The sequence below is a fragment of the Mixophyes fleayi genome, chromosome 3 (genome assembly GCF_038048845.1).
Source record: "Mixophyes fleayi isolate aMixFle1 chromosome 3, aMixFle1.hap1, whole genome shotgun sequence".
Lineage (NCBI taxonomy): Eukaryota > Metazoa > Chordata > Amphibia > Anura > Limnodynastidae > Mixophyes > Mixophyes fleayi.
In genome coordinates, this window is record NC_134404.1 from 14,584,113 (window position 1) to 14,600,506 (window position 16,394).

Genomic DNA, 16,394 nt, shown 5'->3' on the forward strand with positions numbered 1-16,394 from the left:
CCCATGTGGCTACAGGTCAATTGGTTAATGAGGGTCATAGATGCCCCGTCTACAGTTCACTTCTGAGAAACTGAACTTGTTAACTTATTTCTTTTTCTCTACCAGATGATCCGTCTCACGCATATGACAATATAGAAGACTGATCTGAAGGAATGCAAGGGTTAGAGATGGGAGAAACGGCTGCCTACATGTTAGTATGATTTCTGGTTGCATATGCATGATTTAAAAACACAGACATCCTGGAGACCAAACACAAAAGACGTCTCCAGCACTGTAAAACGCGTCTAACAGAAAGGACACACCAAGACATTTATGGCTTAAACTTTATTTCTCAATCTTGCTTATTGAATGTACCCAACAGTGACAAGAAGCTAGTAGACTGCAATTCATTTTCGGCGAGCCCCAGCTATGTTTCCAGGCCAAGACTCAAAAATGCAAGTGTGGAGATATCAGAGAGACATCTAAAAAAATAATATTTAAATTCTCTGAGATGTTGGGAAAAGGGAATAAAAGTTTAAAAACACCCAATCCAGAGAAGCTATTTGCTGAGAGAGCACAGTCTGCGGATGTTAGCAGCGAGCTCTTCATGTGGACTTGTGGTTTACACGGGGTCCTTGCATGAAGTGACATCACCGACAGATGCAGCATCCAGAAGACCACACGGGAGGGTGGGTGATCCTGTTTCCAGTTTCTTAACTTCAATCTATTTGAACAATTTCAGGACAGCAAACAGATCCTCTTATGGAGCGAGAAAGGTTTCCGAATATCCCCCACAAGGTATAGACAGAGGGATTAATGGCACATGTGTCGGGCTGGAGCAGTAAGCGAGCGCTGGATGCAGGGTTAACAGAGTCTCTCTATTTTGGCATTGACAGGTCCCCAGGACCAATTTAACATAGTTCAACTCTGGTAACTAGTGCTGTCCGACATGTTACATGAAGTCATCAGACTCATTGCCATCCTGCAGAAAGAGAATACATCAATCATTATGTTTTAAAGGTAAGTAAGAAAGATTATTTTATGTACTCAACCGCCCCTATCCTACCCCCTGTTCTCTTAGCTGTGTACATCATTAAGAAGCCCTGCTGCAGAAACTCTGTATACTGGGACTTGTAGAGAGCCACAGGTTGGACAAGCCTGTGCTAGACAACAGAGGCCTGTTGTAGAATACCTCACACGTAGACCCAACCAATCGGATATCAGCTTTCATCGCTCTACCGCAGGTCAGACCAATGAAAGTCGACAACGAACTGGTGCTTTGGATTACAGCAAGTTTGTGTGAATGGCCACAGGCCTTAAGCTAAGCCGGTCACCAACACAGTGACCGTTCTTTTGGTGGCTGAGCCAATATTCAAACTGCTGATTCTGTGGTAGTTATTAACATCAACATAGCATGTGGCACAAGTCCCTAGCCGATTGTTTGTTTAGGTCACAATATGGCTAACTCCGCAGTGTGTGTAGGGGACAATAACACCTAAAAGTGCAGCATACGCAGGAGTTCCTGCCTTCTTACCTGATTGGAAGACATTTTGTCAGATTTCATCAATGAAGAGTAGCTCCTGAGGAAACACACGATAGAGTAGTGTTAATATACCAGTAATAAGTGATTAACATACATAGGTGTATGAGAAGTTCAAATGCTGAGTAAACACTGACCTGTACAATAAGCAGGTCACTAGTCATAAAAAAGACCACCATAAGATACCTTTATATATTGCTAGCCACTTCTTTTGAAAATACTTATTGTTGTAGTATCCTCCCCTCCCCCGTTTGATATATTCTCATGGTCAGTGCCTTACTATGTAATTGAATGGGAGACCGATTCAGTAAACATTTGTGCCAAGTAGTAAGAAGCCTTCTTACGGTTCTGTGCTTAATACATGAACACAAATACAATTTAAAAAAATCATTTAACGCTGACAATGTTGAACAGTCTAACAATCCCTGCAGCCAGCTTAACCTGACTCACGCTCCCTAGGAGAGATGGAATGAAATCATTATTTCATTGCCACAATTTACTCAACAATATTACAATACTTTTCAAAACACTCCCACACACCTCTCTGATGTCCCAACCTCAGCATCCTAATATAATATTACACAAATTCTCAGAAAATCGCATTAGTGTCAGCCAGCCAAGGTGCTAGCAGTGAAACGCAGAGCTGGCAGGCATTGCCTTGATGCCAGGAAATAAAACACCTTTAGATATGGAGTCTCTCACAGCTCACAATACAAGCGTAACATAGTTCTAGCCACTGGCGGGCATGCCAAGCTCTCTGCTACAAGTTCTTTATAAATGTCATGCGATTCTAGTGCCAACTCTGACCTGGGCTCCCTGTAGACCTGTACAATGAGCAGGTCTACAAATTAGTCAACTTGTGGTTCTCCGGGTGTCATAGAACTAAAAGTATCAGCATGCCCTGACAAGCTGGGTCTTGTAAAACCCTGAAAGCTGAAGAGCTATAGTAATCCCAGGGTGTGGTGATGCTTTCATGAGAAGTGACAAAGAATTTACATGCAGCTGTGCCTCTTTTTATGGCTAAGAAAACAGCATTATATCCAACATCCTGGAATGCAAGGGTTTCTGGGTATTTGGATTTTTTGTGGGCGGGGGGGGGGGGGGGGTCGGCGGGGGTACTTACTTTCCTTATAGATAAGGGATTCCATAAAATAGCTAGCACCATCCAGGAGAGAAATGCAACGATGGGAAGCATGCATGACCTGAACAACGAGTTCCTGTACACTACACTTAGACTGGGGCTGGTGGACTTCTAACACCTACATAAAAGCAAGTTAGTGTCATCATCTTCAACGCCTTCGGCATTCAGCAGGTAAAAAGAAATAAGGCATGAAAATGTGCCAAAACATCCATGGGATAATAATCCATGTCCAAGTGGGTGTAACAACGCAGCCGCCAGGAAAAAGAGGATTTATGTACTTACGTTAAATCCGTTTCTCTGATTCCGTCTGGGGGACACTGCTTACCATGGGTTGTGGAGGAAGCTTGGGGAGTTGGCACCTAACTAGTTAAGTTTTAGTACTGCCGACAGACCCCTCCCCTCTACAATCCCCCTGGACTCTTCAGTTTATTAAAAAGCCCTAGGAATAAGGCCAGTCAAATAAGAGCCCACAGAAGAACAGAAGAAGGGAGGGATCGCAGTGTCCCCCAGACGGAATCAGAGAAACGGATTTAACGTAAGTACATAAATCCTCTTTTCTATTTCATCCAGTCTGGGGGACACTGCTTACCATGGGGATGTTCTAAAGCAGCCCCCTAAGAGTGGGACTACTCTGAAAATCCAGCTCGCAAAGCATTACGAGCGAAATCTGCATCCGTAGATGCAAATACATTAAATTGGTAAAACTTTGTAAACGTGTGGACAGAGGACCAGGTGGCTGCTCTGCAAAGCTGGTCCGCAGAAGCCCCATTTCTCGCTGCCCACGACGCCCCTACCGATCTGGTGGAATGGGCCGTAAGTCTCTCTGGCACAGGACGGTTAGCCTTTATGTAAGCATGTCTAATGGTTGCCGTAATCCATCTAGCGATGGACTGTTTTGAGGCTGGCCAGCCTCTCTTATTAGCATCATAGAGAACAAACAAAGAATCTGTACGTCTAATTTGAGAAGTTCTTTTTACATAGATGCGCAGAGCCCTAACCACATCTAACTTTTCCATAGTCTGGTGATCAGATTGGGAAGCGGATGAAAAAGCCGGAACTACAATTTCTTGGTTAAGGTGAAAAGCCGAAACTACCTTCGGAACGAAGGAAGGAAGGGTTCTTAAGACCGCTCTGTCCTCGTGGAAAACCAAATATGGTTCCCGACAGGACAAGGCTCCTAATTCCGAAACTCTTCGAGCAGAAGCGATAGCTAAAAGAAAGAGGACCTTCCAGGTCAACCACTTTAATTCTGACACACGCAAGGGCTCAAAAGGAGGCCCTTTAAGCATTTCCAGTACCAGGTTGAGAACCCATGATGCTGTCGGCAGAACATAGGGAGGCTGAATATGCAGTACTCCCTGGAGAAAAGTCCTGATATCCGGTAAATCGGCTAATTTTATATGGAAAAAAACCGAAAGTGCCGATACCTGGACCTTTAGGGAACCTAACCTGAGACCTGCCTCCAGGCCATCCTGAAGGAAAGCTAACAAGCGAGTGAGGCGAAAGGAGGATGAGTGGCAAGTCCTACCTTCGCACCATCTAATGTAAGCTCTCCAAATCCTGTGATAGATGCGAGCTGAAACTGGTTTTCTAGCTCGCATAAGGGTGTTTACCACGTTTGGGGAGAAACCTCTAGCCCTCCAGAGACTGGCTTCAACAGCCATGCCGTTAAACTGAGCGGAGGTAAATTCTGGTGTAGGAATGGACCCTGAAGGAGAAGGTCGTCTCGAGATGGTAGACGAACCCCATGTCCTTTTGCCATGGAGATTATTTCCGCGTACCAGACTCGGCGCGGCCATGAGGGAGCTACCAGAATTACTGGCAGACCCCCATGCCTGACCCGTCTGAGAATGCGAGGAAGCATGGAGATAGGAGGAAATAGGTATCCCATCCTGAACTCCCATGGCATGGTCATGACGTCTACTGCCACGGCTAAGGGGTCTCTTGACCTTGCGCAAAACCTGAAAACCTTCCTGTTGTGTCTGGAGGCCATGAGATCTATGTCTGGAAGGCCCCACCTCTGAACCAGGCACTGAAACACTTCCAGATGCAGAGACCACTCCCCCGGCATCATCTGGTTGCGACTGAGATAGTCTGCTTCCCAATTGCGTATTCCTGGGATGAATACAGCCGATATTGCCGGAACATGAAGTTCTGCCCAAGACAAAATCTGGGCTGCAATTTTCATTGCTGCTGCACTCTTGGTTCCTCCCTGTCTGTTGACATATGCCACAGCCGTGGCATTGTCGGACTGAATTCTGACAGGGTGGCCCTGGAGGAGGGATTGTCCTCCTTTGAGGGCTAAGAAAATAGCCTTCAGTTCCAACATTTATGGATAGGGATGATTCCTGAACCGACCAAAGGCCCTGAAGCCGGAGGTGAAGGATTACCGCCCTCCAACCTTTCAGGCTGGCGTCTGTCGTTGCTATGACCCACGCCCCCGGAGAGAAGGATCTGCCCACTGTCAAGTGATCCTGAATCAGTCACCACTGGAGAGATTCTCTGGACCTCGGGGATAGAGAGATCTTCTGTAGGTCCAGGCGTAGATGGGATCCTGACCACTTTGTTAACATATCCCACTGAAAACAGCGAGAGTGGGCTCGAGCAAAGGGAATGGTCTCGAAGGAGGCCACCATCTTTCCCAGCAACCGCATGCACAAGTGGATTGAGGGTCTGGGAGAGGACAAGACCTGGGAAGTAATACTCTGAATTGAGGTGGCCTTTTCGACAGGCAGGAACACCTTTTGCTGGCTGGTGTCCATGATGAGGCCCAAGAAAGGGACAAGTGATAACGCAAACAACTCTGAGGAGGATTTGAAGAGCAGGTCGTCCAGATAAGGCACGACCTGGATGCCCAGAAGGTGAAGACGAGCTGCTATAACCAACATGACTTTTGTGAAAACCCTCGGCGCTGTGCAGAGGCCGAAGGGGACGGCCCGAAACTGATAATGGGAGGGTCCTACAGTGAATCTGAGGAGGGACTGATGGCCCTTCCAAATGGGAATGTGGAGGTGTGCATCTTTTATGTCTATGGAAGCCATAAATTGATCTTTCTCCAAACCGTTTATGACCGACCTCAGAGATTCCATCCGAAATCTGTCGACTCTTAGGTGTACATTGAGGGACTTTAGGTTTAAAATGGGTCGGAAGGAGCCGTCCGGCTTCTTCACAAGGAACAGGTTTGAATAAAAACCCTGTTCCTTTTGGAATTCTGGAACCCTGCAGATAACTTTCTGAGAGAGACGAGAGGCGACACAATCCTGTATTGCCTGTCTTCTGAATGGATCTCGGGGTAGGGGGGGTTACGAAGAACCGATGGGGTCTGGGACCCAGCAGGTATATCCTGTATCCCCTTGATATAATGCCCCGAATCCAGGAGTCCTGGGAGGACTCTGTCCACTGTTGAAGAAAAAGAGACAGACGACCTCCCACTGGGGTTTCCCCCGGGGAAACGAGTGGACAAGGACGCAGGCTTCTCCTGAGTCTTGGAGGCCTGGCGCCTGGCCGAAAAAGAGGATCTTCCTCTAGAGGAGGAGCCTCGGGCATTGGGCTGTTTACCCCTAAAAGACTGTCCACTGGACAAGGAGGATCCTCGAAAGGACTGACGGAAAGAGCTGAACCTGGGTTTTCTGCTTCTACCTGGGAAAACCGGCAAGGAAGTACTCTTGCCCCCAGTAGCCTGGGATATCAAGGTATCTAATTCCGGACCAAACAAACCTGCTGCTGAAAAAGGAATGATTTCAACAGACTTTTTTGATTCCGCATCTCCCTCCCAGGATTTCAGCCATAGAGTTCTTCTAGCTGAAATGGATGCAGCCTGTATAGAGGAGACAGCCGCTGAATTTTGTACTGCCTCATAAATGTACCCCGATGCCTCTTTTAAATGCAAGGCCAGGGGGAGTAATTCAGAGCCATGTAAGGCCTCTGCCAGCTGGTCTGCCCATACTTCCATGGCTCTAGCTACCCAAGCTGAAGCGAATGTGGGTCTAAAGGACAAACCTGCAGCCGCAAAAATAGATTTCAGTTGGGATTCAACCTTCCGGTCATTGGCATCCGGAAGGGACGCTGAACCAGGAGCTGGAAGTAAGGTGTGTTTGGCCAAACGTGCTATAGGAACATCTACTTTTGGGATACTTTCCCAACGAATTACCTCCTCCTCCTGTAAGGGGTACAAGGAGGAGAATCTTCTGGGAACTGAGAACCTCTTCTCAGGTTGTTTCCATGCTCCTTCAGCAATGTCTACGAGTTCCCTAGAAGGGGAAAAACGGCAAGCCTTTCTTTTGGCCTTCTTAAACAGAATTCTGTCTCTAGGCGTAGGATTCTCCGGTTCTGGGAGGTCTAACGCTTGTCTAACTGCAAAAACCAAATCATTAACAAATTGGCTTCTAGAACTATCCTCCTGTTTCGAAGACTGAACTTGGTCAGAATCGGAATAAACTGCCCCCTCATCCTCAGAAGATTCCTCAGAATCTGAAAGGACCATGATAGGGTTATCCGATCTAGGTCTCTTTCTTTTAGCGGACGGGATGTTTGGGGACTCAAGCAACAAGTTAAGCTTATTTAAACCTTTAAGGAAAGATGTAGACCATGCCGCTTCTGTGGGGATAGGGGTTTGGTCAGAAAAGGAAGAGGAAGGTCCTGGTAAGGACGCTCCAATAGACCCTGTGGTAACAGGGAGGCCCAGCTGAGTGCTATTATTAGTAGCCACCGAAATAGCCATATTAGATAGCAATTGGTTAGATTGTAATACCATCTGAGCTAAGGAGAAAACCGACTGCGTCAGGGAGGCCACCCAGGCCGGCTCCTCCGTCAGAGGGGCTGTGGACTAAAGAGTCTGCACAGTGGAAGCCCCTGCATCACAGGCAGAACAGAGCGCCAATTTAGGGTCCCCCTGCCCACATGGTAATTTAACTTGACATTTTGAACAAGTGAAATATTTTGCAATAGGGCCCTTTCCCTTATCTGTCATTCTTATAAAGGAAGGCACACCAATCACACAGATTAAAGGGTTAATCTAGCTGTGTAAACAGAGAGAATAGAGAGAGATATGTATGCAGGAAAACAGATTATATAACAAGAAACAACTAATCTATATAATAAAAGTTGTACTTGTAATAATTAAACACCAAATGTTTGTAGGCAAGTAGGAGACTATAATGTAAACCTTACAAGCCTACTTTTTTTCCACAGAAATAAACAATATGTGTGTTTAAAGGCAATACTTAGCCCAGGGCCATAAAGGAGAGAAGTCCACGGCAGTTTGTCCAGTGTCTGCTCCCTCAGCTCTGCTCTCTCTTCCCAGGCTTCCTTTGGAGCCAGAAGACTGGGATATAGCATCTCTCTGTGGAAGGAGGGGGGAACTCTATGCATTAGCTCCCCCCCCCCTTCAATAGCTCCAAAAACGTATCAAAAAAGAAAAAATGGAGCGTGACAGATAGTGGAGACCTCTATACAGAGGTCTCCGCAGCGACATACCCGGCGCCCTCCTCCTATGCATGAGGGGGGAACCGTGGTATAGCCCCGTTCCTCCTCTCTCCGTAGCGCTGCTGGCCCGAAAATCCAAGATGGCCGCCGCTACTTGCTAATCCGATAACCGGCACTCTCTGCCTGTAATGGCAGCGCCGGTTATCGGGGAGGCTGGAGGAGTGCAGCGGTCCATGAGACCGCTTGTCACTCCTCAGTTTAGGCACCCTTCTGAAAGTTTCCCTGTCAGTGAGAGCCTCTGGCTCCCATCTGACAGGAGAATGCCTGCGTTGCTGGCTGTGAGTGTGTTCTCTATTATAGAACACACTCCAGCACTGCCACCAATAGTAGTGAATAAAAATAAAATAAAGAAATACATTTTTTAAAATTTATACTAGCTATAAGAAACACTGCCCAACTCCAGGGCACCTGAAAAAAACTGAAGAGTCCAGGGGGATTGTAGAGGGGAGGGGTCTGTCGGCAGTACTAAAACTTAACTAGTTCGGTGCCAACTCCCCCAAGCTCCCTCCACAACCCATGGTAAGCAGTGTCCCCCAGACTGGATGAAAGAGAAATAAAAAAAAAAGCCAAAAAACCCGAAAACAAATTTGGACCCAGGACCTCTAATCAGCAGGTGGAGTAAGTCCAAGCAATGAATCTAGGACAAATCCGCAGCAGCTGAGCAGTAGAAACTTTTGATAGGAAACGGCATCATAAAGGAACACATTTAGGGTTCATGTCTGTAAAGGTGGCTACTGCACCTGCATAACAGCACAATAGTCTGGGAATAGGGAAAATGTATTGTTGTCAAAGAAAAGGTCCGTAATCTAAGCCCAGTATTTGTCTCGGAATCTGAACAATCTTGAATTGTCTGGAGGTGGCACCAACCAGTGGATTTCACTGGGGAAGATGTTAGCACCAAAGGACTCAGGTAAGCTTTCAGGGGACGATGATAATAATGTTGTAGAAAAGCAGATTGTGCTCCAATTCGTTTTCTGGTAAAGACCACGTAGAAGCTAAAGGCTGCAGTTTCTAGACACGGAACAAGAGAGGGATCATTTCGTCTTCCAATTGTCAAACTGGCTCAAACAACCTTGGTGCAGTCACTCATACAAAATAATTTGTCTGATTTTTAGACACTTTTTAGAGTTTAGACAGGCCCATTATCAGTCTCCTGTGTTTTAGTTGTGAAGGATGACTGGCCAGTAGCAGACTTTGCTGTCTCGTTGACCTTGCCAGTCATGTCAGGTGCTTTGATATTGATGATGGCATTTATCATTTAGAGACTCCAACACAATCCTCACATGCTACCAATATTAAGGGAAAGAGCTGGAGATCCTGAAAAACAGATCCGTGCTGTGATGAAAACCTTGCAGATACGGCAGCATGCAGTTTAAAGGCTGACATACATATATTCTCTATTAGTGATGGAACGGTCTCAATTTTCACTTTGAAAGTGTAGTCGTCGCGTGTAGACATATACAGCTCTCTGAGTGATTTGTAAGATTGGCCAGACAGGTATAAAGATGACATGAATATGTTTAGAGCATGCCTGAACAATCTGAGGCTCTCCAGGAGTTGTGAAACAACAAGTCCCAGCATACCTTGTTAGCTACTAGCTGGTAAAGCATGCTGGGGCTTAGATTGAAAACAACTGGAGATCTACAGAATGTCCGTCTGTCTTAAGCTGGGTACACACCTATGCAATCGTACTTCAGATGCAATTCCTCGAACGATTTCACTAACGATGTAAAGTCCCGCTGAGCATGACGATTCATGCGTAAACACGTACACAATTAACATTCAGATTTGTGATCTTCATCTCTCATAACCATCTGTTGAAAAAGATTGTGACTCTGTACACTCTACAGGAATCTGCCTACAGTGCAACAATATGTAAACAATTTAAATAATGGGCTGAACCACATGCAAACATCCAGGAAGAAGAAATAGCATCACCATTCATTTACAGTAGTGCTTTGTCTATAGTTTATGTTCGGTTCACTCTCAGCAGAATTGTAAACTAGTTTTGTTTTTTTTAATGATCCAGACCCGTAGAAGAAAATCACGCGTTTGTTTGGCTTTTCGCCATGGCGACAATGCTGAAAACAATAAATAGGAACAAAAAGTAGAAGAGTCGTAGTTGTTGGACCAAGGACTGGTTCCTGAGAGAGACTACTTTTCAGATAGGTCACTGTTACAGGAGAAACTCCTGAGGACTTCCGGACTTTCCAGCAGATGGATGACCCTACTTTCCAGGGCTGCTGCAAATGATCACCCCACTCATAGAAAAGGAGGACACGTATTTCAGTAGACCAAAACCTGCAGACCAAAGCGGCTGCTACCTTGATACTTCTGGCTCTTCTCAAGTACAACACGGTTATTTCATCTCAAGCTCTGGGTCTGATCATAGCCGAGACCTGCAAGTCCATCATAAGTTTTCCGCTAACAATATTTGAAGATTTATTCAAGAAAAAAAAAAGATTTAGAACAAATTTGCTTAGATCAACCAAAACACACACACTATATGGACAAAAGTATTTGGTCACACCTGTTAATTATTGAATTGAGGTGTTTCAATCAGACACCTAGCCATGCAGTCTCCCTTTGCAAACATTTGTGATACAAAATGAGTCATTGTGAAGAGCTCAGTGACTTCAAGCGTGGTACTGTGATAGGATGCCACCTTTGCAATAAGACGGTTCATGAAATCTTATCCCTGCTGGATATTCCACGGTCAACTGTAAGTGATATTATTACAAACTGGAAGCGTTTAGGAACAACAACAACTCAGCCGTGAAGCGGAAGACCACGTAAAATCACAGAGCGGGGTCAACAACTGCTAAGGTGCATGGTGCGTAAAAGTCGCAAACGCTTTGCTGATTTCATAGCTGAAGAGTTCCAAACTTCAATGTAAGCACAAAAACTGTGTAGCGGGAGCTTAATGGAATGGGCTTCCACGTCGAGCAGCTTCATGCAAGCCTCACATCACCAAGACCAATGCCAAACGTCGGATAGAGCGGTGTAAAGCACACCGACACTGGACTGTGGAAACATGTTCTGAGGAGTAATGAAACACGTTTCTCCATTTGGCCGTCAGATGGGTGAGTCCGGGTTTGGCAGATGCCAGGAGAACGTTAGCTGCCTGACTGCATTATGCCAACTGTGAAGTTTGGTGGAGGAGGGATAATGGTATGGGGCTGTTTTTCAGGCGTTGGGCTAGGCCCCTTATATCCAGTGAAGGGTAATCTTAATGCTTCAGCATACAAAATCTTTGGAACAATGCTATGCTTCTAACTTTGTGGCAACAGTTTGGGGAAGTCCCTTTTCTATTCCAACACAAATGTGCCCCAGTGCACAAAGCAAAGACATGGTTTGATGAGTTTGTGTAGAAGAATTTGACTGGCCCGCATAGAGCCCTGACCTCAACCCCATGGAACACCTTTGGGAAGAACTGGAATGGAGATTGCAAACCAGGCCTTCCTGTCAAACATCAGTGCCTGACCTTATAAATGCTCCACAGAATGAATGGGCACAAATTCCCACAGAAACACTCAACATCTTGTGAAAAGCCTTCCAAGAAGGGTAGAAGCTGTTGTGGCTGCAAAAGGGGGACCAACTCCATATTAAAATATATGTATTTGAATACAATGTCATTACAGTCCCTATTGAAGTAATGGGCAAGCGTCCATATAGTGTATTTTGGCACCAACATTTAGATGTATAAAGCATACTTATAGGATCACAGTAGAGAATACATGTTGTACCCTGTTTAGCGCATGTATAATTGGGCAGCACGGTGGCTTAGTGGTGAGCACATCTGCCTCACAGCACTGTGGTCACGAGTTCAATTCCCGACCATGGCCTTATCTGTGTGGAGTTTGTATGTTCCTCCCACACTCCAAAAACATACTGGTAGGTTAATTGACTAACAAAATTGACCCTAGTCTCTGTGTGTGTGTGTGTTAGGGAATTTAGACTGTGAGCCCCAATGGTGCAGGGACTGATGTGAGTGAGTTCTCTGTACAGCGCTGCGGAATTGGTGGCGCTATATAAATAAATGGTGATGATGATGTATACTTGAAATGGTCATATACGTATGCCTATTGTTAAATGATTACAATTAGATGAAGAATAACCATACATGGATTATTGACATAGTTATGCTTTCTGGATTATTTGGTGGAATTCGTTGACACGCCTGCAATAAAGGCCTAGACAAATGATGTGGTGCAGCTGCAGGATATTACACAGGTGTACTGAACTGACTGTCCATATATTTTATATTGCACATGATAGGTAATATGATGTAGCTTTAGAATGGAAATGTATAGGGTGTTTGTATAAATAGAATATGCCTGTAGCAAGGGAAATTAACAAGTGGATAAAACAACATTTGAGAAATGTAAACATACCACACAAGTAAATGAGACTTTATGGAGAATCACTATGCATTTATACAAGTGCTAACATTTAATGATCTATACACTTGGATACAGGAACAAATAGATGACATAGTACATGCAATGAATGTTTACTTTTGATTCCCTACTAAGACAGTGCTGTATTCCATGTGCTCACGTTTAGACAACAGAGCACGTAGGATACGACAGATTTAAACATGTGCGCCCACCAAGGCGTCGCTGTTGGAGGAACCATCAGCAGAAGTGTTGGACAGGCGGACACGAGTGCGTACACACTTCTCCATTTGCCCGACATTGTTCCATCGTGGACTGTCATTTTTATGAAGTTTATAAAACCAAAATCAACAGATGCGATGTGTTTTGGTTCTTTAAGACTTGATGGTGGGAGCGCACACACTCTGGTAATATTTGACCAAACGGTCGTGAATCGTGTTTATCTGATTATTGCATAGATGTGTACCCAGCTTTAGAAGCACATCCCGCTCAACCAAGGGTGGGGACAAATGATACATAAAATTGTACAATAGGAAGATTTATATACCACTTAACCAGACAGTATTATTTTCCGCTTGACATTATAAAATTGCTTTGTGGCTGCATGATTACTTTTGGTATGCAAAGACTAACTCACCGGAGTTCATCCATTTCTTTCTTCTTCTTCATCTCCTCCTTCTCTTTCCTCTTCATCTCCTGAATTTGAACTTTCTTCTCGTTCCTCTCCTCCCGGTCTCTCGATTCCTTCTCTGCTGCAAGGTCTGGGTAACGTTCATCCTTTGTCTTCTCCAGACGATTTAGGATCTCATTTACCTTCTCAACGGTCATACTTTTCACCTGAATAAGACAGAGAGACAATCCTTACTAATGTTAAACAGTTAACAAAATCAGACTGCTCACAAGGAGAAAACTCCAGCAGTACTATATTCATTTTGTAGCTCCGCTGCGCCCTCTTCTGGAGACAGGTCTGTACTGTTTAAATTTAACTGGGAGGATTATGGAAATCCATAAACTAGATTGAATTATGAAGGTTTTCTGCAAACTAGAGTACTAGGCCTACAGCTGAGATGAGTAGGATATACGGGAATGTTTTATACTTGCTGTAGGAGCCATAGGAGACAGGGCACAAGCACCAAGCCCCCCCGCCCAAAAGATTAAAAGATAAAGAGAGGGGCAGTTGAAAGAAGAGAGCCAGCATTCCTGGATGGGATATGAAAAGAGGCCTAAATGTTTCATGACTGGAATTTCCACGGTTGGAAACATCATTTAAAAATGGAATTTAAAGGGAAACTGTTGAGGACAAGCGGTGGAATGCCCAGGGAAATCTCTTATAGAACTGCTCGAAACTGAGAGGATTATGGAAATCAGAGCCCGCATATCACTGCAAAGGACCTGACAAAAGGTTGGATAATAAAACACACCTCAAAATCAACCATGAAGATAATCAGAGGAATGAAAGATTAAGATTTTAGAATGTTCTTCACAGTCCTCAGACTTAAATATTATTAAAAATCTGTGGAGAGATGTCAGACACGTGAAACACGGCAGAAGACTTGAGAATATCTCGGAGCTAGGAAAAGTTCTGCAGGGTGAGAATAATCCTGCAGCAAGACCCTTAGCTGGGTACAAGAAACATGTGGTACTGTAGCAGTGATTAGCAAAAGGAAGGATTACTAAATACTGACTCACTAGGTGCCCGCTTTTGCATATACCACTTACATGACTTTTTTTAAATTTGATAAATTCAGCTAATACATAGTAACGTGCGTTAAAATAAGCAAAAATATGTCCTGTTGACATCTGCACCCAGCAGAGGCCGTGGTAACTTCACTTTCACCAGGGATGTCCAAATCATATATTGCCTGTTTTACCTACATAATCTAACTGGAACAAAATTATGTTTTACCAAAACAAATGTCTATCAGGCCCCCGAAGAAGCTTTAAAATTCACTGGTGTACACAAAAATGAATAAAAGTTATTCAGTTTAAACAAAACATTAAAAAAAGTGTGAAAACTGGTACAATACGTCCAGAAGAACAAAAGAAGTTAACAAAAAAAGAAGATTTTTGTACGTTAAATCTCTTTCTCCAATTCCATCTGGGGGACACTGCTACCATGGGGTTGTATGAGGGCGCATGGAGTTGGCACTTAAATAAGTTAACAACTAAGTTTGTTGCTCACTCCTCCCCTCTGCAACCCCACAGACCTCAGTAATACTAAAGTCCCAAGAAAAGGGCTCAACAACACAACTAACCGTAGAACAGCAAAAGGGAGGGAACGCAGCGTCCCCCAGATGAAATCGGAGAAAGAGATTTAACGTAAGAACAAAAATCTTCTTTTCTCCTTAATCCACTCTGGATGAAGGAGAAAGGGTGACTCCGGTTTAACCAACCGTACAGAGAGTTGTAGGGATCTGTAGAGAAGGTTCTGGAGACAGGTCTTCTGAAAAGTGGTCGTAATCCTACAAATCTCTTCCTCTGTGAGGACATCAACTGGGATATGGAATAATTGATTATCCAATCGTGTTGCACCAGAATTCGAATAGACAGGGTCAGATGCTGATAGAGAAAAGGACCCAATAAGGATTTGAGGTGAAAATAGTCCAAATGCGGCATAATGTTCACTCCCAAGGCACGTAAATGTGCTGCCATTACCGCCATAATCTTTGTGAAAACTCTCTGGGCTGTGGAAAGCCCTAAACTGATAATGGGAGCTTCCTACTGTAAAAACAAAGGACTGATCCCATCCGAAACTTGTCTACTCGTAGATGTTGGTTTAGCCTCTTGATGTTTAGAATTGATGGAAACAAACCGTCCTGTTTGGACACCAAGAACAGGTTTGAATAAAACCCCCGGTGTTTCTGCCACTCTGGACATGATCCCCAAGATCCAAATATCTCAGATGGACGCCGCCCACTGATATTTGAATAATTGTAGGTGACCCCCTACCCCGGCAGTCTCAAGGAGAGGAAGGTCCTGTTATGCAGATTATTATTAATTATTTATTTTAATGTAAAAAAAAATTGAGATCTTGTGATTCGGACGTCTTTTGGAGTAAGCATCTCTACCCGTTTGCGACTGTCCTCGTTTTGCAAGGAGTCTACCTCTATTGGCGGGCTGAACTTTATAGTCCGTGTTCACAAGAAGGGATTTCCAAAAAGACCCAAAACACAGAGTTTTAAGTTTAGGGACATTCGTCGTCTGGACCAAACAGAGAAAAAGTTTCAGTTAAGTGTGTATACATAACATTAGGAGTTTATATAAATACACATACATCTCCTAACTCTACAGGGATAAACCCAGAGTTGTACTCCCCAACACAATCCTGTGTTAATATATATATAACAGAATAATCCTCACAATAGAAGACTCTCAACAATAAGTTTATAACTATGTGAAGGAATCAGTAAATATTCTACAGGTATCCATCTGTATAGATATGTGTAAGGCAAAATTGATGTAAGGCGCTCATCCCTCCAGAACCATGTCTAGGGCAGAGTACCCGCAGATAGAAAGCAACTTGTCAGTCACACACAGTATATACTGCAGGTAGAGAGCAGCCTGTCAGTCACACACAGTATATACTACGGATAGAGAGCAGCCTGTCAGTCACACACAGTATATACTGTGCCCCCCTCCGCGAGAGACTTGGCATTTCCCTGAAAATGGCCGTTCCTCAGACGAAGTCCCCTGCGCTCTATGCCCAAGGCAGCGCTGGACCCGTCGGGAGAATACAGTGACAGTCGCATATGGCTGTCACTGCCTGCAGGATGATTCTTTTATATCTTCTTGTTATTTTTTTAATATGCAAAAACTGAACTATATTCCATCTTAAACTAAATGAACCAGTGTA

General features: G+C 44.4%; 1 protein-coding gene across 3 annotated transcripts in view; it reads right to left on the reverse strand.

The window, feature by feature from the left end:
- Positions 1–309: 309 nt before the first annotated feature.
- Positions 310–16,394, reverse strand: part of CCDC25 (coiled-coil domain containing 25) — a 29,067-nt gene continuing 12,982 nt past the window's right edge. For all 3 annotated transcript variants that reach the window (XM_075201141.1, XM_075201139.1, XM_075201140.1), the window contains exons 8-10: positions 13,179–13,378; positions 1,514–1,559; positions 310–961 (exon numbers count right to left, since the gene is read on the reverse strand). In XM_075201141.1, the coding sequence (XP_075057242.1) occupies positions 932–961; positions 1,514–1,559; positions 13,179–13,378 (276 nt within the window). In that variant the 3' untranslated portion in view covers positions 310–931. The remainder of the gene's footprint in view (positions 962–1,513; positions 1,560–13,178; positions 13,379–16,394) is intronic.